At 44.4% G+C, this 22349-nt stretch overlaps 1 protein-coding gene across 2 annotated transcripts in view; it reads right to left on the minus strand.

The window, feature by feature from the left end:
- Positions 1–19072: 19072 nt before the first annotated feature.
- The window catches only part of snrka (SNF related kinase a), a 33672-nt gene continuing 30395 nt past the window's right edge, over positions 19073–22349 (minus strand). For both annotated transcript variants that reach the window (XM_072394971.1, XM_072394972.1), the window contains exon 8: positions 19073–22318. In XM_072394971.1, the coding sequence (XP_072251072.1) occupies positions 21166–22318 (1153 nt within the window). In that variant the 3' untranslated portion in view covers positions 19073–21165. The remainder of the gene's footprint in view (positions 22319–22349) is intronic.

The raw sequence follows: 22349 nt of genomic DNA on the forward strand, positions 1-22349 counted from the left end.
CACCCTTGTTATCACGAAACAAAGAAGAAATGATAAAAGGAAGGATCTCCTCCCAGACCTGGATTAAAGCATCAGTCAACTCCTGGTGCAACGTGCCGTTGGTGGATGGAACGAGACGTGATGTCCCAGATGTGCTCGATTGGATTCTGTCAGGATCGATGGAGAGGTAGGACCCAGATGCAGCTCTTTTAGTTCCAAAAAAAGGTTTATTCCAAACAAAACATGAACAGGGAGCAAAGGCAAAAACAAAGCACGGCAGAGCCGGATCAAAAATACTTAACGAAGAAGAAACAAGACAAGACTATGGATAAATAACTATGGTTAACAAGACTATGAAAATACTGTGGCTATGGTGGCAAAAACCCTGACTTGACAATCGTAGCTGTGGCATGAAAGGTTAGTGAGGATTCTGCAGTGACTGAAAGGAAATCAGGAAGCTAAATACTGTGGAGGGAGTGATCAGTGAATGAGGTGCAGCTGTGAACAATGAGCCAGGTGACGTGAGTGAACCGAGGTGGCAGGGGAAAAACATGGCTAGAACATAACATGATTAAACATAAGCTGTGACATGACAAACTGACAGATTCAAGTTTGGGGAACAGACAGGCCAGTCCATAACATCAATGCCTTCATCATGCAGGAACTGCTGACACATTCAGCCACATGAGGCCTTGCATTGTCATGCATCAGAAGGAAGCCAGGGCCCACTGCACCAGCATATGGTCTCACAATGGATCTGAGGATCTCATCCCGGTACCTAATGGCAGTCAGGGTACCTCTGGCTAGCACATGGAGGGCTGTGCGGCCCTGCAAAGAAATGCCTCCACACACCATTACTGACCCACCGCCAAACCGCTCATGCTGAAGGATGTTGCAGACAGCAGAACGTTCTCCACGGCGTTTCCAGACTCTGTCACATCTGTCTCATGTGCTCAGTGCGAATCTGCAAGTCTTGGTGTTCTCTGGAAAATGCCAATCTCCCTGCACGGTGTTGGGCTGTAAGCACAAGCCCCACTTGTGGACATCAGGCCCTCAAACCACCCCCATGGAGTCTGTTTCTGACAGTTTGATCAGAAACATGCATTTTAGTGGCCTGCTGGAGGTCATTTTGCAGGGCTCTGGCAGCGCTCCTCCTGTTCCTCCTTGCACAAAGGAGGAGGTAGCTGCTGCTTGTCATCCAACCATCAGTAATTTTCCATTGATCCTGCTTCTGCCCCACTCAGCCTGTCAGTCACACACACCTCATCAGTTCACTCCACTCACCTGTGCACACAGCTGCCTCTCATCACATGCAATCAGCCCAGCATATAGTCACCAGCTCCACACTCTATCCTTTGCCAGATTGTTCTTTGCCATGCAAGTCTTTCCAGCGTTCTCCAGCCAGCTTTACCGGTACCGACCTCGCCTGTCCCTGATTCCCTGATTCCCTGCTTCGTCTGCCTCCTGGTAATTCGACCCAGCCTTCTATCCCTGACCAAGAACTTTGCCTCTCCTCTCCTGATTCCTGTTTGCCGGTTTCTAAACCGTTTGTCTGTCTGCCAGAGTTTCAGTAAAGCCTTGAACTTTTTACCACTGTCTTCTGACTCCTTTGTACTGCAATTGGGTCCATACACCACCCGTTACACTGCTGGGCTGTTGTCCTCCTACGGCCCCCTCCACATCTCCTGGTGTACTGGCCTGTCTCCTGGTATCTCCTCCATGCTCTGGACACTGTGCTGAGAGACACAGCAAAGCTTCTTGCCCCAGCTCACATTGATGCGTCGCACTGACAAAATGCAAAAGTGACCAAAACATCAGCCAGAAAGGATGAGAACAGAGAAAATGGTCTGTGGTCACCACCTGCAGAACCACTCCTTTATAGGGGTTGCCTCTCATTTCCACCTGTTGTCTGTTCCATTTGCACAACAGCAGGTGAAACTGATTCACAGTCAGTGTTGCTTCCTAACTGGACAGGTGAGAGAGATAATAGGATACCTTCGATCAAACTCATTTTGACAGGTGAACTCTGACCTCTTATCGATCAATCAAATTAATATGACAGGTGACCTTTGTTTGACATCCGTTTGCTGACATCTGGGGATATGACTTTTGACCTCTTATCGATCGATCAAGCTATTTTGACGTGTGACCTTTGTTTGACATATTTAGCCATCTGTTGAGGAGGCCTTTGACATCTAAGGAAGGGGGAGTTTATGGCTAGGGTTAAGAATGATTACAGCTAAAGTCAGGAGGTTGTGAGAAATATATTAGTTGAATGTTTAAATAATAGAAAGGGTTAGGGTTAATAGAAAAGTTGTAGAAGCGGTCAACATTTTAACAGCTTCAAAGACCGGTCCCTGTAAGGTAAAGATTAGAAAATAATTAGATGTGTGTGTGTGTGTGGGGGGGGGGTTGTTCGACCCCAGACTTCAGGTTTATAAGGACACACTCCAGCACAGGTCATACACCGATCAACACGAGGAACAGGATGAGAACTAGCGTCCAGAAGACATTGTGCGAGGAGATCACTGACCGCGATCTGGAGAATGCTTCTCCATCTCTATTGATGCATACAGGGAGCCCTTCTGCAACATCCACATCTGATGACTGTTGCTTAACGCTCTACCTGATAGGATCCACCGTGGCCATAACAACGGAGGAAGCTAAATCTAACGAAATGGAGGACTCTCAGCTTCCACCAGGCCAGGGGCCCCCTGCAGACACTCAGGATGGGGGAGGAGAGGGCGAGGACGAATTTGATGAATGGGTCCCCTCAGGTTTTATCAAAGTTGTGAAAACTGCAGTGATACACCTCTTGAATGAGACCATCAAAAAATTTATAATTGAATCATGCTACGGGTGTGGTCTCGATCACCCTAGTTTACGCCAACATCAGTGCAAGGATGTCCTCGAGGACGACTTTTTTCATGACCATTACTACACTCTGATGCGGAGACTTTATAATCAACGATTCATTGCTTCCATTCAACATCTTGTAACCGCGCGTAACATTTGTGAAGATGATGCCAGAGTCAGGGCTGTGGCAGAAGCTTACTTGTACGAACTAACTCTGGTGAAACAAATCAACACTTCTATACACGATATGTACGAGCAGTTGATTGGAGAAGATGTAAAGAAATTGCAGCAGCTTCAAACCATGACAAAGTTCTGGGAGGGTTAAAAGAAGGGTGTAACATTCCTTCTTTCCATCAGCTGGATGTGTTTAGACTAATATTGTAATCATGTGATGTTGTTATAACATTTAACTTTTCTTAAATCCTATATTACTAGCATTCCTGCTTTTCGTGATCATTTGTATGTGTATGTGTGTGTGTGTGTATTATCACACATTAGAGAAAAAATAAAAGGTTGAAATATACTTGCGTTTTGAGTTTTCTGTCATTACAAGCCAGAGTTTGTATAAGGTGAGATGGCTGAAACGAGATTAATGAAAAAAGTTTTCTACGATCCTATCCACCCAGGTAGTTTTGGGGGAGTAGAGAGGTTGCGTAAAGCTGTACAGGACGAAACGGGTAAGAAAGTCGCGTGCGAAAAAGTGCAAGACTTCTTATCAGAGCAAGATGCATATACCCTACATGGGTGGCAACACCCATTCCGAAATCCCGCCATTCCGACATCCCGCTATTCCGACATCCCACCATTCCGACATCCCACCATTCCGACATCCCGCTATTCCGACATGCAAACGTCCCACCATTCCGACATCCCACTATTCTGACATCCCACCATTCCGACATCCCGCTATTTCGACATTCAAACTTCCCACCATTCCGACAAGGCTTTCCGTATAGGGAAATGTGCGTTACTCAACAGGTGAGTCCCTTCTTTCTGTTCATGCAATTTAAATGTTTAACACATGTTTACAGATAAGCGTTATTAAAAACACAAAGTCTGGGCAACTGGAGGAGGAGAAGCAGTCCGCGGTGGTTTTCAATCACACACTCCAATGCCACTTGTTTCAACTTCCGAAAATTTAATCCAGGAAAAAAGGCTTACAAATATGGACCGAAACGGCTCCATAACACGCACAAGAATCCAAAAGAAACGAAAGTTAACTAAAAGAAAGCAAATAAACAGCATGAAGTGGTCAAAATTGGTTTTAGGCATGCCTATGTGTGTCTGGCACATGCGTCTTCGGGCTCTCCCATGTTGGAATGTGGATAAAAGCTATATGTTCAGCTGTAATGTAATGTAAAAACAATCTCTACATGACATTTACTCACAGGTGTGACCTGTTAGGACCTTAAGATATCAACAGGCTGTATAAAGCCTTGCGCAACGGCTGTGTGTTTGTGCCAAATGTGCAAAGCCCATCCGCGCTTCCCATAAGTACTCATAAATCACATGAATAACATGAATAAACGTTTTTACTTCATTTTGTTGTGTTTTATACGTTCTATGCTGTCATTTCTCTCCTCTCCTATTGGCAAGGCAAGGCAGAATGCTCGCAACTGTATCCTGTGCAGTAGCCGTGATATCTGTAATTGCAATTATTACTTTTGCATATGATGACAGCAAAAGACGCATGGGCTCTGTGGAGAGCTCCGCTCCAGCTGGCTGCTGAGACAGGTCACTGACACTGTATTTCTGCTTAATCAGTTTCAGTCTCGCCATAGTTACATTAATATCTGTATTTTTATATTTGACATTTCAGGGGATTTTGATAATAGATTATTAAAGTTTGTTTGCGAGGCTGATATGCCGGCGCGCGTATTTGCGCCGGCATATCATTAGTGCAAAATGTTTTGGGTAAAACATAGGCTATTAAAAGGAACTGTCGGAATGGCGGTATGTTAAAAAAAAAAAAAACATACCGCCATTCCGACCATAGGAGGAAAAAAGTGTCGGAATGGTGGGACGTTTGATAAAAAATTAAGTGTCGCCATTCCGACAATTGGAGACCAATGTCGGAATGGCGAGATGTCGGAATGGCAGCATGTAACCACTCTACATAAACCTGCAAGAATACATTTCCGAGAAACAGAGTTTTTGTCACCAGCCCCTTGAAACAATTCCAAGCAGATCTCTGCGACATGCAGGCCTTGGCTGAGTACAATGACGGGTATAATTATCTATTAACCGTCATTGACGTGTTTTCAAAAAAGGCTTACGTTCGCACTATGAAGAGAAAAACAACCGCAGAGGTGGTAAAGGCTTTTGAATCCGTTTTTAGAGAAAGCGAGACCCCTAAAAAACTTCAAACTGATGCGGGGAAAGAATTTTTTAACAAAAAATTTAAGGCATTATTAGAGAACCACAGAGTTGTGCATTTTGCTACGCCGAGCGAGGTAAAGGCATCTGTGATTGAGAGGTTTAACCGCACGTTAAAAACCAGGATGTGGAGATATTTTACTGCTAATAACACACATCGATACCTCGACGTCCTGCAGGATCTTGTGGAAAGTTACAACCACAGTTACCACACGAGCATCAAAATGAAGCCTGTAGAGGTGACTCTAGAAAACACCTTTAAAGTTTTTCAGAACCTGTATGGCTCTGCACGCGATGTGCACTGCAAGGACTCAAGGATAAAGTTTAAAAAAGGAGATCTTGTAAGAATATCTAAACTGCAAGGCGTGCTTGACAAGAAATATGAACAGTTTTACAGATGAAGTATTCACAGTGACCGAGCAGCTTGCACGATCTCCCCCTGTGTACAAACTCAAAGATTTTGATGGAGAAGCTATTGAAGGTTCCTTTTACGCGGAGGAGCTTCAAAAAGTTAAACTGAATAAAGACCAGATGTATCAAGTGGAGAAGATATTAAAACGACGCAGCATCAGGGGTGTAAAACAGGTTTTTGTCCGTTGGAAAAACTGGCCTGAGAAATTCAACAGCTGGGTCAGAGCCAGTGACCTTCACGAGGTATAAAGGGGGCCATCGCTACTCCTAGCCCGCTACATTACACCATGAACCGAACGGTAGAGGATGAGGGGTTTTATATCACCCTGACCTCCAACGCTAGTCTCAACGTCTTTAAGAATAATACCAGTTCCAGTTTCCGTGTGGATTTAGCCCAGCATATCGATTTGGAAGGTTCGTGGCAGGTTGCCTTGACGGAGATTTCTTATCCGTACACATGGCATAATGCCTCCAGGGACCAGGCTTTTTTTGAATGGAGGAAAAGTTCTACCGCCAGAATATAGGATGCGGACATTTCAAGGATTTGAATCAGCTCAAAGCCGAGATTGAGGGTCACCTTAGAAAAATAGGTTCTGATATTTATCTAGTCGTGAACACGGTGGAAAATAGACTCATGTATCAGGCAGGTGCCCAGTACCACGTGCGTTTTTATCCACCACTGAACTACATGCTAGGTGTGGAGCCTGGCAAATGGATCGTATTTGATAAAAGGAGTGCCCCTTACCCGATGGATTTAAAAGCAGGTTTCTACCAGCTTTACTGTTACAGCGATGTGGTTGCTCCTCAGATAGTCTGCGATGCTTATGCCCCGCTCTTGCAAACAGTTAGAGTAGAGGGTAAGTTTGGCGATATAATTACGCATACTTTTAACCCGGTCAACTATCTACCTGTAGCAAATGTACGGTCGCGGAATAGGCTCTATATTTTCAAAATCATTTCGCTTCGTAGCCCCCCTTGTTAAAAAAGGTTTTGCTATAGCTAAGCCTCATCTGAAAACAGCAGCTACAAACATTGCCTCAGATGTCTTAGGCAAAACCATGAGAAGGATCTCTGGTCCTGCAGAGACGGGAGGACAAGAAGGATCGGGTATTATGGTTCTGTCACGAAGACCAAGAAAGCGGCCGCCGGGTGAACGTGTGAGGAGGTCACAAATAGTGAGGCCGCTCAAAAGAAAGAAGTCAGTTGGAAAGATCAAGCCTAAAGGGAGGAAGTCTGCACGGAGCAGGGATATATTTCACTGAATCATAAATAGAGAGAGAAAGAGAGTAAAACATGGCTCTTTTGCATCACAAATCCCCTGAGTGCGCCCTGGCAGAACTGGACTTATTTTCAGTCCCTATGACCCAGCTTTCTATCGAGGATAAGATCTACATGGAAATTATGCCTCTATCCGCTATTACTGAGAATGGTCTGATTGAGTTTTTTATACCGGGAGATGGTGAAAAGTATCTGGATCTCAACGATACCTTGTTACATCTACGCGCGAAGATCACCAATGCAGACGGCACAAACTTGGCGAATGACGCACCTGTGGGTCTCATCAATTATCCTCTCAATACACTATTCAGTCAATGCGATGTTACTCTGGGTGATAGATTAATTTCACAGTCTAGTGGCACCCACCCATATAGAGCTATGATCAAGACTCTGCTAAATTTTCTGAAGACACGTTAAAGAGTCAGTTCAGCGCTGGTCTTTATTGTAAAGACACAGCCGGCGCCATAGACTCTATAGTAACCAATAATGGGCCTAACAGAGGGCTAAACCAGAGGGCTCTCAGTACAGCTAATTCCAGAGAAGTACTCCTAATGGGCCCCCTCCATGGGGATATTTTTTTCTGCGAAAGGCTCCTGCTGAACTCTGTGGATATGAGAGTTAAACTAACCAGAGCCAGCGAGGCTTTCTATCTCATGGGAACCAGAGACTCGACTTTCCGATTAATGATATTAGGAGCCTCTCTTTTTATCAAAAAAGTTTCCGTCTCCCCCGCTGTTCGTTTAGGCCACACATCGGCCTTAATGAGAGGAAACGCTCTCTACCCACTGTCACGAGTGAATGTAAAAACATACTCCATCCCTGAAAATTCGAGGATATGTAATCAGGAGAATCTCTTTTTGGGAGCGATGATTAAATATATTGTTTTATGCCACGAGGCATTCACGGGAAGAAGGGACTTGTCACCCTTCAACTTTAAACATATGGATATAGAGTATCTAGCTCTTTGTCAGGATGGTAAACAAGTTCCCGCCAAGGCTTTCCAGCCTCAGTTCAACCAAGGCATTTCAGTCCGGGAATTTTACAATTTGTTCACAGCGACAGGTCGTCATTTAAAAGATCTCCCTCTGAGTATCACACGTGAAGAATTTAACAACGGTTACTCGCTGTTTATCTTTAATCTCAATCCCGGTGAGGATAGCGACGCCTTGTCACCTGTTTCTAATGGGAATTTAAGACTGGAGGCGAGGTTTAGAGTTCCGTTACCTCACACCACAACCCTCATTGTCTACGCATGTTACGATTACATTTTGGAGATCAACTCGAGAAGACAGGTGCTGGTGGACTATTATTAAAAGAGTAAGCCTGAATAACCACCCACTGGAGAGCCTGTTGCACCATCTACTAGGAGACCTATTTTGTGGCGTGTGGGCTAGTGACCAACTCCCCTTACTCAAACAAACGTTTACAAAGCCGGCTTACTTTATTGTGAACACACATCCTTCTCACATGCCTGGGGAGCACTGGCTAGCTCTGACTCTGGAGGAGAACGGTCAAGCTACCTTTTTCGACTCTTACGGGCTACCGCCAGATTTTTCTCACTACCCCTCAGACATTGTGTCATTTCTGAAAGACCGATCCCTGAAGATAACGTACCATAATCGCCAACTTCAGAACACCTTGTCCACCGTGTGCGGTCAGCAGTGCGTTTATTACCTCTGCCACCAGCCGTGCGGAATGTCTCTGCAACAAGTATTATCCTCCTACAGTGACGATGTTCTTAAAAATTATGTGATGGTATCTAACTTTGTGAAAAAATATCAGAGATGCATCAGAAAGCACAGTGCTACCTCATTTCATCACGGAGCCTGTTCTTTACAGATGTTCAAAGAATTGTGAATGCATGAAAGTGATGACTCTGTAGACTCTCAAAATTGGAATAAATAAAATTTTTTATTGAGAACAAATGACGGTATCATTTTATTAATTTCTTACAGAAATTTATGGTGAAAAGGTAACCCAGCGCGGAGGTTTTATCTTTTTATGCAAACTATGTTCATCTGCAGCCTCGTCTCGCTCACCATGTCTAGATCTTAAAAAATGTGGGGAGAGGGTTATCTTCTTCTTCGGTTTTACAGATGGTATTTTCTCCATTCCGCTCGGCTCTGTTTTGAGACGACGGTATTGTTCACAGAGGATAAAGTTATGTTCAGTTCATTCAGGACATTGAGAAAACTTGTCCAGCCTGTTGGTTGCATGGTTTGGGCTTTTCTTTTAAAAGGGAGCAGAAGGTTTTTAAGTAAATCAACCAAATGTGATCCTCTCACAACCTGCCCCTGATAAACAAATTCTCCTCTGGTGGTCCAGCCATTTCTCTCAGATAATTTCCTCAAGATGTATTCACCATTTCTGCAATTGCGCTTTGGAAGGATTTTTAATACCTCACTCGCCGTTGCATCCAATTCTAGCTGATCGGGCTCGTGATAACGGTCCATCTCACGGGAATCTGATTCAGGTATTGGATCATTAAGACTGTTTCGCTGAAGAGTCACAGTCATCCGTGGCTCCTCCATCTGACCTTGCTTGATTAGGGTGAGGTATCTTTGCAGCAGGGCGTTGTATTTCTTAATTTTTTCATAAGAGGTCATTCCTGACTCGTCAAGTATCGCTCTCATTTTATTATCCAAATCATCCTCCGCCGTCTGTCTGATAGAAGTCTCTGACTGACTCAAGTGTTTGAACTGATGAGGTGAGATGAGAAACATCTTTTGTGCCGTCCTGAGCGACATCTTATCTTCTAACGATTCCGGCCACTAGATCCCCAATTACGGGTGCAAGAGCCGTTATGATGGGGAGAATAAACCCACCTCCTTGACTTTTGAGAGCCAGCTGCTTACGTTTTAAACCGGTTCTCTTATCAGCCAGCAGTCTGATAACTTTCCCTTGATGAAATACATTTTGAGTCAACATCATGACACTCATATTTCTGTGATGTCTGTACTGTGTGAAAATAATTACCACTTCAGGATGGTCTGAAGCCTGAAAAATGACGTCGTCCAGAATAACCAAGTGCTTACGATCAGGAGGGAACAGATTTTCATCTTCAAAAGAATGAGGCAATCCTTCCACAAATTTGATGTTTTTATTCAGCCGCTGCAGTTCAGCGTACAATGGTTGGAAAGAGGTATAAATCCAAACAATATTATCAGGTACATCATCCATCACATGGTTACACTTTTTTAAAACACTTTTAACAAAAAATGATTTCCCACATCCGCTGGGCCCCACAATCAGACATGAAAAAGGAGTCATTAGTCTGGGGTCAAAATCAATCTCCTTCATATCAGAAAATTTCGACATTTTTTTTTTTTTTCCCCTCTTAATCACCTTAATACCTTAATAACCAAAAGGCAGAGTTGTACCGTCAGGAAAAAGGCGTCTCTTGTCATACACCACCCGGAACATTTTCGGGAATGTCACATTTTTTAACAGAAACCCCTTTTTATCTTTTCTGATGGTACGCTGAGGGGTCTCGATCACCGTTTCTCTGGAGCCACCCAAGTATCCCTCCACTAACTCTTTGACGCTGTCAAAGTTGACCTTCTCGCTGCATTCATGCGTCTGAGTGATGCCTTTAACGCGCATCGATACTTTTTTCTGATTTCTGGTCTGGTAGGCATAACTCTTGGGTCCTGCTGCAACAAATTCCTTAATTGTGTCACCCCCCAGCTCATCGGTCAAATCCCCCAGATAGTTTCCCAGTTTCAGAGGAGTCTCACCTTTTTTCACCACATAGATCAGACTGTCTGTGTCTATGTAGAGAATTTTGTCCTGCATTACTTCCAGACAGCTGTACAGTTTTAAACGTGCATATGCGGTGATAAATGCTGCAATGAATATATTGTTTACCTTGTTGGGAGGAGCGATGCACCGTTTGTTGTAAGTCCACTGCAACATGCACATGTCAGGGTTTAGAAAGTGGAAGTAGGCTATCTTGTATTTACCCGAGAACATGAAATTAAAAAATTAATTCGGGTCTGTGACGATGGTGGTCTGATGGAGGTCGTTCCTCTGCGCAAATTTCCCCCAGAAACTGTTCAGACACAGTTTAGCCACCCGTCTTTTAGCAGGGTTCACCTCTATTTTGCTGGTATCCAGCTGAATACCTTGATGGAGTTTGTAATCTCTGACGTACCTCAGCTTACTCTCCTCATCAAGTGCATCTGCGGGATATCCTGAAGCCTCTTGTTTACCCTTAAGAAATGTGTGTATCTAGTCTACAAAGATTGAGCTACTGGTCCTGTCAAAGTGCCACACTTCAGTGATTTTAGCAAGACGATGACCAAGCTTTAACGCCTTGCTAAACTCCACACTCACCCACACACCTGTTAGTGCTCTATCCTCATTGCTGTGGTTGCATGCACCTGCCTGGTTATTCATTTCAGCACAGGTGCGACAGAGAGTTTTCCGTGAGATGACTTGTAAGGTAAAACTGGGAAAAACAGCCCGCGCGGAGGATAAACAACAGCTCTTATGAAACCAAAGTAGCTGTCAGGGTCATCAAAATCTTTGCAAATAATTCTGGGATGGCCGAGAGGGTAAGGAAAGCTGCAATTTACATAGGGGTAAAGAGATGTAAAGTCAGCGTAGTGCACAGTTTCATCTACCCCCGCACTGTACCTCAACCTGAGTGCGCAGGTCCGACCACCGTACAGTGCTTGTCTGGGAGAGAGAGGTTCAGAGGCGTTAAAGCTCTTGAGAAATTCAATCACCTCCGGATGGGACTTTTTCATCTCAGTCCACTCATGCTCCCACATGATATGCAGACGAAGACCATACACTGACTGAAGCACTCTCTCTCTCTCGCGGGTCTCTGCATAAAACTGTTCAAATGGCTCCTTCCTCAGCGGACATGCGTCCTGAGGCAGATGGCAGACGGGGCAGCCGTGAAAGAAACAGCCGTAAAACTCAAAAGCTACCCTCACACCGTCAATTTCCGCATACCCATCTACGTGATAAGGACCGATTCCCTTTTCCCCTGTGTTTAACGCGTGGCTAATCTCAATCCCTCTGCTAAACGCTAACCACTCCAGCCACTGGATGGATGCGTTTGAGAAGGTCTTACTCTGCTGACTGTAATCAACGGGTGAAGGTATAGCCAGGGTTTTAGGCTGCAGAAAGTAAAAACCTTCATACAGGCCGACACGATCGTGATGCATTTCAGGAGGTCCTCGCGCGTCTCGTTAAAGAATTGCTCGCGGAATTTGACACACCCCTTGAAGAGTATGTCTACATCATTTTTGCAGTAAAGCATGCTCTGTTCACGAAAGTTAAAGGTGCCTTTACACACTCCATTGTACCATCTGTGGAACTCTCCCTGCTCACTGGGGCTCATGAGTTCTACAGAGTAGTAACTCGGTGAAGGAAAAGGCCCCACATATTTCAAATTCTGTTCTGAAGAGAATCTGTGGGGAAAGAAACCTTTGGTATGATCACTGAAACCTAATGCTTTCGGCATCATACTCAGTTTCATTGCCAGGAATGACAGACTATCGATGAATCTCAAACCATAATCACCGTCTGTAAAACAGAGAATTTAACTCCCCTGTGTGATGAGAGAGGGCTTCATACCTAGTTGCACCATGACGTTAAGGATTAGATAGCTATCATAACCTCGTCCGTTGTGAGCAATAAACGTGTATCCACGGTAGCTTGGTCTCCTGAAATGGAGGAGGAATTTCCTGACACAATCCAATCCGTAGGCAGACCACTCGACACCTTTCAGCGTTTTTGCATAGACCAGAAAGGGGACATGCACATCGTTCTGACCGACTAAGGATTCAAAATCATAAAAGATCAGTTTTTCGTCAAGCCGTTCGTCGGCGCTGCTAGGCTGAATGTAGCACTGGTGTCCACTGAGAGTTGCTGTAGAACCGGGGGTCAGTTTCTCACCACAGATTGTACATTTTAAACCTTCACACACGTGGGGGGTTTCTACCTTAGTCATCGCAACGCGATAAAATCTCTTACACGTCGGACACCTTTTAATCAGATCACAATCACTCACTTGCATTCTGGCTCGGGGTCTCTCACGAGGTTCTTTGTGTCTGTTGAAGCACGACAAGTTACGACAGCTTCTGTTGCTATCGCCACAAAACACAGGACTGAACTCTTGATTTGTACATGACGAGTCGCAACACACAGGACAGTAACCAGGACAGCAATGTGAGTGTGGCTCATTGTAACTGGTGTAACAGTGCTCGCAAATGTACCTCAACCCTAAAAATCCTTTGAGGTTTTTTATTCCATAGTAATGGTTTTGGAGTAATAACAGAAAGAGAGGGCTTGATCGATCTCTGAAATCAGTCTCAAATTTACACAGAGCTCGGTCATCCTTGGTTCTGTGAAACACCACAATTTTTCTGTTTAGGATTTTTTCGAATTTTCCAACATCACTGAAAGATACAGGCGTCTGATCAGTCAGCCCTGCCTGACGTTGCCACTCTCTCGCCTGGGCCGAAGCCTGACTATCGGTAAATTTAGAGCCGGAGACGTGCGCGAGACTGATGGCGAAGCAGAGCTGATTGTCACAGTTATCTGTAATGTACAAGTGATGTTTTTTCTTATGGATTAATTCGCATTCTAAGGTTTTTAAAGCCTTCCGTTTGGCGCCCCCTGTAGGGTTTCTTACTACCTGGAGGACTAACTCCATGTTAGTATCAGAGGCAATCTCTGCGTTCGATTGAGTTAACTCGTCTAAAAAGTCCAGAAAGGCTTTCAGGATTACATCCGACTCGTCTGTGACAGAAACGGTAATGTGTTGAGATATACTCTCACCTACTAATTCTAGCTGGACTACATCATTACATCTGGCGAGTGATCGCACTGTTTCTGCCACTTCAATAAGATTGCTCATAACAGCTGAAGTGAACTCAGCGATGTTGGGCATTATATCAGGGCACAGACGCGGTATTGTGACGGGACGTCTTATTTCAAGACAATTGAAACGTTCACGCTCAATCGGTGGAGGTGTATCTCACTGATTCTGTTCAGGGACAGCTACATTCTCCTGATTCAAGCCCCCAATCGGTGGAGGTGTATCTCTCTGATTCTGTTCAGGGACGGCTACATTCTCCTGATTCAAGCCCCCAATCGGTGGAGGTGTATCTCTCTGATTCTGTTCAGGGACGGCTACATTCTCCTGATTCAAGCCCCCAATCGGTGGAGGTGTATCTCTCTGATTCTGTTCAAGGACGGCTACATTCTCCTGATTCAAGCCCCTACCATGCTGCAGAGTTTGTTCTGCTGCAGCTGGAGAAGGTAAAGAGATAAGATTTGGTGAAACAGTATCTGATGCTGAAGTTTGAGAAGCACTATTCGCTGAGGCTGTATCTAGTGATGTGACACAAGGAGCTGGATTTGGTGAGACAATATTCGGTGACTCATTTTGCAAAGTCAGGGCGGGTGGCGGAGGCCCGTTTAAATTCAGGATTGATGATTCTAATTCGTGTAACATCAATTTCATCATTTTCATCTTCTTCAATATTCATAGGAGATGACTGATAATCGACATTAAGAAGCGCATACTCCAGCGGTGTAAAGTAATTCCACACATGAACCGGTATGGAAATGTTTTCCAAATTTCCCACAGCCTCGGATATTACAGCCGGCACAGCTCTGCCTGCTTGATTATCCATCTTTACACAGAATTGAGAATGGCTAAGAGGGGTTAATTTATTTATATATATACTCTAAGGGAGAGCCCAGACACCCTGTGGAGGAAACCCATTTCGGCCGCTTGTATTCGCGATCTTGTTCTTTCGGTCACTACCCACAACTCGTGACCATAGGTGAGGATGGGAACGTAGTTGACTGTGAGCCGCTTCCCCCCCCCTGAGACGCCGGATGGTGGACCAGAATCTCTTCGAGGCCGTCCGGAAATCGTTCTCCATGGTCTCACCGAACTCCTCCCAGGCCCGAGTTTTTGCCTCAGCAACCGCCGAAGCCGCAGCCCGTCTGGCCTGTTGGTACCAAAAAGGCCCGATAGGACTCCTTCTTCAGCTTGACGGCTTCCCTCACCACTGGTGTCCACCAGCAGGTTCGAGGGTTGCCGCCACGACAGGCACCAACCACCTTACGGCCACAACTCCGATCAGCTGCCTCGGCAATGGAGTCACGGAACATGGCCCATTCGGACTCAATGTCCCCCACCTCCCCCGGGATATGGTTGAAGCTCTGCTCTGCTTTTAACCATAAAAGTATTTTAAATATACCTGGTTCAGTGATTGTGAAAGTTTTAAAAATAAATAAATAATAATTAAAAAATATTATTATTAATAATAATAATTTAAATAATAACAATGATATTAATAACAATAATATTAATAACAATATTATTATTATTAATAATAATAAATTAAAAAAGAGAAAAAAAATGAAGAGAAAGAAACTACCTTTCAGTAACCCTCGGACAAGCGACAGTCTGTTGCACACTCTATTGCACCGTCGATTCTTTACCACGGACCTCACAGGAACTATAACATCAGATTCTGTCAAATTGAAACACAGTTTAATAGCATAAAAATATATGAATAAATAAAAAACCTTGCTTAAGTATACACTATGTGAAATTTGCATAGATGTTACCATGTAATGCTCCCGTTGAATGCAGCACGGATAAGTGGACAGAGCAGTAATAATATATCAACTGGCTTGTTTTACAGGCACTTCACATGAGTTCTACTGAAAAAGGCTGCAATCTTTTAACCCCTCCCACCCTCACTCTCTCCCAATGCGTCACATCCGTGTTGATGACGTATGACGCTTACGCGCACACGTGAGAAAACAAAAACAAAGACTGATGAGTTTTTTTGTTTTTTTTTTAAACTTACCCCGCAGATCAGGCTGTTTAGCGAGGGGTCCTTCCTCCCCGCGAACAATGCCCGGCGCCTCTAATAGTTGCGCCGATATGCAGCCTAGTAAACCGACAGCCCGTTCCCCCTCGCCCTCAAACGTATCGGTGTTGAAACCGCTCACAGGCGACTCGGGCCGCGGTATTATTCGAGGGGAGAAACGTATGCTCGGTGGAGTGTGTAACACCGATGATTCCAAATGCCCGTCCTCTGTAGTAACACTCGGACACTCCGTTGAAAACTGATTGTCCCGAACAGGGAGCAGTCTTCGTCGTAGCCGGGATTTATTCAGGGAAAGTCCGTTTTCCCCGCTCGGTGCGATGAAAGTCAAATCTCCCTCAAACACGGCTGGGTTCTTCTTTCGGGGAGACCCTTGCTCCACACTGTTTAATAAATCTGTAAACAGTTACATCTGATGTTATTTCATTGAAACATTTCACTTGTTATTAAAGTTAAAGAAACATTACCATAATCGGCTTGCGTCAATATGAAGTCATCCAAATCCTCCGCATCCAACTCTGGAAATTAACACTCTGTCATGGTGTGGTAATATAATTATACACGCATTCATATGTTTATCATCAGCTTTTTACTCACCGTTGAATACTCCTAAGAGGGCCAAAGAACCGCCGGTTGGCTGTGTATGGATGTCAGCTCTTGTTTTCCGTCCTAAAAAAAAAGTTGTTTGTTGTTTTTTGTTTTGTTTTTTACTATTACTAGTACTGACCTAAGAGATTTAAAGATTTAAAGTTTTAAGGAGACTTTTGCGTACCAGAGTCCATGATTCCTGTCCTGCCTCGGTTGAGCCCCCGACGTAAATGCCTGAACCATTTTATATAGTCTTACATCCCCCTCCATAGAAATAAGGGAGTGTTTTAAAAATTTCAACCCATTTGCTCTTCACACCTAGTCTACATCCATCCTACGGTTAGTAACAGATGTATTGATTCTGTTTACTTGTGAAGTAAGACATAGGATGTTTCCCGCACAGCATGATGCATTCTAGTGAACATCATATATGTTCATTTGTTTACTTGCAAACTAAGACAACGACACAGACTGTTTACCACACTGTACTTTGCATTCTTATGACCCCCTGGCCATTTGTTCCTACTGCTCAGTGCCACAGTATGCATTCTTGCGATCCCCTGCAGTTGACTCTCATAGTACGAGTTGATCAGTCAGAGAGAACCAGATGTAAACTTTATGGGCAACCTGGTCTATTAGTGAATTCTCTGTAGATCAACCCTTGATACCATATACACCATGTGTGCAAACTAAGAGGGAAACCTTTTTGTGTAATTTAAACCTACCTCTATTTGCTATAAACACCCCATCCTCCGTTCAGTGTCACAGTATGGTGCATTCTTACGACCCCCCCTGCAGTTGAGTCTCATGGTATGAGCCATAGAGAGCCAGATGTCTGTTACCACCCCCACCCCACCCAAATCCTTGTAGTGCTGGCAACACCTGGCAAAAGGAGGACTTTCCGGCACCCTGAGCCATACTCATACGAGACTTAAAATGCTGTTTCTTTCCCACACTGTACTTTGCATTCTTATGACCCCTGGCCATTTGTACTTTACTGTTCAGTGCCACTGTATGATGCATTCTTGCGATCCCCTGCAGTTGACTCTCATGGTATGAGTTGATCAGTCAGAGGGAACCAAATGTCTGTTACCCCCCACCCACACCCAAATCCTGGCAGTGCTGCATTCTAATTATTTTCTCATCTTTACCTTACAGGGACCGGTCTTTGAAGCTGTTAAAATGTTGACCGCTTCTACAACTTTTCTATTAACCCTAATCCTTTCTCTTATTTAAACATTCAACTAATATATTTATCACAACCTCCTGACTTTAGCTGTAATCATTCTTAACCCTAGCCATGAACTCCCCCTTCCTTAGATGTCAAAGGCCTCCTCAACAGATGGCTAATCTATGTCAAACAAAGGTCACACGTCAAAATAGCTTGATCGATCGATAAGAGGTCAAAAGTCATATCCCCAGATGTCAGCAAACGGATGTCAAACAAAGGTCACCTGTCATATTAATTTGAGTGATCGATAAGAGGTCAGAGTTCACCTGTCAAAATGAGTTTGATCGAAGGTATCCTATTATCTCTCTCAGGTGGATTTCACAGAAGTGTGACTGACTTGGAGTTACATTGAGTTGTTTAGGTGTTCCCTTTATTTTTTGAGCAGTGTATATAGCAGGCGTCCAGAGAAAACTATGGAGTTGTTTTGGCTAAATTATCCAACATTAGCTTTTGTGACCTTGGCATGATTAGGTGACATCACCGTTGATGTGAATAACTATGTAAGAGCCAGTTAAGCAATAATAATTTCTTTTTTGACTGACTCGAGAAGTGGTACAGTAAAGAAGAAATAAAGGAGTGCCATCACAAACTATTTTACTGTATTTACATTTATCCTTAGCCAGCAGTTTTGAAACAGATTCTGCGTCGCCCCTTCTGGCCCCTGGAATATATTTTACTGCGGTCATGAGTGTCTAATGCCACATTTCTGACTCTGGAGCTGTCAATTACCAGGGTTTGAGTGTGAGCTTGAGGGTTCTATGCAGTATCTGAGCTGTTCCTAGAATTCACTCTTCTGGACAGAGATTTCTAAATTTATTCCCAAGTTCTACTGGAGCCACTCTCCCAGTTTGGAAGTCACGGACACAGCACGAAAATGTGTCCTTATCCAACGTACCAACATATAAACCCCAACCCTTCACCCTCCTTGTTGGAGCTTTTCTCAAGCTCCGTCTTGTGCAAAGGTCTAACTCTGGTTCAAAGTTGCTCAGTTATGTCAGAGACGGGCACATTCTGCTAGCTTGGCTGTTGTCATGGCGAGAAGAAGCCATCGCCTATGTCAACAACACCCTCAGGAAGGAAAGGGAGAGTATGGGCAGAGTGAGTACCTGCTCATCTCACCAGGAAGGCAGTGGAGGGGGGGGGGGGGGGGGGGGGGGGGGGGGGCAGGGGTAAGTAGTTCCTCACTTTCCCCTTGGTCTCCCCCTGGTCTTAGATATTTCAGTAAGCCAGTCTCAAACAAGTCCTCAGGAAATTGTCAGCTTTTTAAAAAAGGGAATAATATATCACCTTTGATTTAAAGGCTCTTTTCTGTGAATCATGCCAGACTATCCTCCACTTGGTAAAATATTAACGTTTTTAACATGATCTTGTTTTTTTTCATACAAACTCTACAGTTAAGATGCTTTCACCTCATCCTCTGCACATCAGCTGAGATTCACACTGATTCTCACCCAGTTTGAAATGAACACAAAATACTGTTACGTTTCAGAGAGTACTCCACTTTTATTTTTTGGAGATTACCATAGCTATATTTAACATCTGACAACAGGTATCAACTACAGAATAACACATTTTCTGTCAGTTCAAGCCCATCTTTTAGTTCTTTTTCTGTTGGATTTTGGTCCCGTAACATTTCTGTGACCGATTCACCACTTTCTTTGTTACAGAGTTTCAGACGCTGAAACACTTGAATGCCATTCACCTGGACACAACAACAGTCAAAGAGACCCGACATTATGTGGAGAATTGTGTCGTTTTTCTTATGCAGCATTACATTTAGCTGAGACACCCATATAATAGGACTACAGTAATTATCACAAGGCTAGATTTACTGTACAGCTTTGCACCGAAAGTTTTGATTGGCTGTTCTAGATAAAGAGAGCATAATATTTACAACTATGTACATTCTGTTTGAAAAAGAAATCTCAGGCAACAAAGCAAAAAAAATTCAAATGTTCTTTTTCCTTTTGAGTTCACAGCAGCCACTAAGAGCCTCCACAACTTTGGAATCGGAAAAAAATCTAACATGTTTCTGTACAGATAGCTGCAACACACATTATAGCTTATTGCCACTGCCCTTCTAAAGAATCTTTCCATTTCTTAATATTTCTCCTCTGTTCATTTATCGGGCAGCTCCTTTACAGTTGGAGCTTCTGTTGCCGCACAAACAGTTCCAACTATCCGATGTATAGATTTCATACATACGACTGTCAGGGAAAAAATAAATAAATAGCATTCTGCTAAAGTAACATCAAATAAAAATCACACTATATGACTAACAAAGGCTGGCCAATCGCAGAGCAAATCATTTCATGTGATCATAAAGGATGATCTCTAACTGTAAGTTCAGCTGTTTCTTCTCTAAATGTGACGAGTTATGAGCTTCATTAACACAACGCTCCACCAGGTTTGCTGGACGCACACAGATTTAAAGGGTTGTGACCAACAGTTTCCATGGAGCTAAATCCAATCATTTCGGTCTGATGTAATACATTTTGAGGACAAACAATAATGTAATCCTCTTTACAATCTGCCTGACCAGTGAGCTAGCTAACATTCAGAGAGAACCAGAGTGTAAGAGGGTGGTTGGAGTGTTCATTTAAGGAGTGTAGTTTCACCCATCAGTTGAAAACTACACCCAACAGAGTGTAGCTGCTCCAGCACTGCAACAGCTCAGTGCAGAAGCTGCTCGCACACACGTCAGTGAGTTCATCCTTTTAGCTTCTCTACAATGACACCAGCTGGAGTGTTGGGACCACTGACATTCTCAGAGAAGTCGTGATGGAAAATGAAGTCATTGTTTTATGAAAAAAGTTCAATTAATTCCAAATGACATGACCAGAACCTAAAGCAGTTGATATCATCCACACTGCCATAAAAATTTAATTTATGCTTCTGCTCAATGACTCAGAATATAAACGTTTTTATTAATGAGAATATTTTTGGGTGGTGGTCAACACCAGGAGAGTTCCTGAGTTGGATCCCAGCAGTGGAGTCTGTATTTTATCCCCGTGTAAGCGGGTTCTCTCCGGGTACGCCCGGGTACTTCCTCTCACCACCCAAAAACATGCCTGTCAGGTAAACGTGCATGGCTGTGTGTCTCATTTGTCTCTGTGTGGCCTTGATAATACTAACCCAACTCCAAAACATAGTTTGTTTTCCATGCTCTCTTTGGGAAAACATCATTCCAATTATATAAAGCTTTTTTTTATTTTGTAAGATTAATTTTCGTCATTTTAAAAGAATTCCCAAAATGGTTTTTTAGGGTGGTCCAACTCACTCAACAGTGTGTGCTCGCAGAAAGTATGGCAAAGTGCAGTTGAGCTAAGTAAAACAAGGGTAAAACAAAAAAGTAACAATACTAACAGATGTCAACACAAAAAGGCAATGAACTCACATCCAGTACGAAGAGCAAAGAAGAAAGGAAGTGGCTGACAGCTCAGCAAACTCAAAACATTAACATAAAGCCAAGAATTATTTTAAAACGAAGGAAAGAGAATGACTAAGACAAGACCAAAAGGAAAACAAGGAGGTGTAAGCTGAGTGTGGGGTGGTGCTCCACAGGGGGTCAGAGTTTCAGATGACCTGGCAGCAGCTGGCTGGAGCTGAGGTACACATCAGGCCATCTCTGGAACTGCCACTCCGCTGGATATTGACAGAGATGGTCTTCTCATAGAGAGGTAGTTGCAGCACACTGTTTTTCAGGGCACTCAGGTTGCTGTGAGCATTCCTGCTGCCAGAACCAAGCTGCAGGCCTAGGGGGGTGTGCAGCGCAGTTTTGCAGTGGTGGTACTGTGTGGCATGGGTGTGAGGAAGGCCAGTGGTGGTAGTGGGGAGAGTGATGGTGTCCAGGTTCCTCGGGGAGCCAATACACATTCTCCAAGCTGATTTTTCCTGAATTTTTACGCTGCAAGGGTCTATGAGGAATTTCCCCTCTTCACCACCTCCTTGAACTTCTGGCCCACCACAGTGGTGCTGCAGCTGGGAGCAGAGGCACAAGCTCATCAGTCTCAGACTTTCCACTATCTCAGGGCCACGGTTTGCCATGCAGGAGGAGAGGGACAGAGAGATCAGGGTGGACTTAGTACAGCTACTGTTGTTCCAACAACTGGATGGGCTGTCTTGTCCATTATTACCCCCTCTTCCTCTTTCACTCCCCCCTCCACCACCACCACCTTCTCTGCTTCCATTACTACCTGCACCAGGAGGACTGTCCTTGTCCGGGCCAGACGAGCCGCCTCCTTCTGAGGGGGGTTTCCCTTGCCCTGAGCTGTTGCCTCCTCCATTCCCACCCTCACTGTCTGGTGGCCCCTCACTGCTGTCCCTCCTGTTCCAACCATAGCCAAAGCCGGAGTCTTTATCCAGGCGCCTGCGGTGGCTCTCAGAGTCATCATCACTGGTCTCAGAGCTGGAACATGACGATCCCCTCCCCTGGCTCTTGCGTCGGTTGTAGCGCTTATGTGTGGCTCCAGGGGGTGAGGAGGAGGTGGCCCCTGAGCTCACGCTGCTGGCTATATTCATCTTGAGTCGACTGAGTTTGGGCGGCAGGCCTTCATTTAAGTCAAAATCGTCGTCTGACTCCCCCTCCTCAAAGATCTGGTTGAGCACCGGAGCACTCTTCCTGGAGGTGAGGCGGTTGGTGATGGAGGGGGGCTTGCGTCGAAGTATTACTTGGGTCGGGAGAGGACATGGATCCTGCTCTTCCTCCTCCTCTTCATCCTCCTCCACCCTGACAATCAAATAAATGATTTGACTCATTT

Source organism: Leuresthes tenuis, unplaced genomic scaffold (assembly GCF_036924035.1).
Source record: "Leuresthes tenuis unplaced genomic scaffold, fLeuTen1.0.hap1 SCAF_10, whole genome shotgun sequence".
Classification (NCBI taxonomy): Eukaryota; Metazoa; Chordata; class Actinopteri; order Atheriniformes; family Atherinopsidae; genus Leuresthes; species Leuresthes tenuis.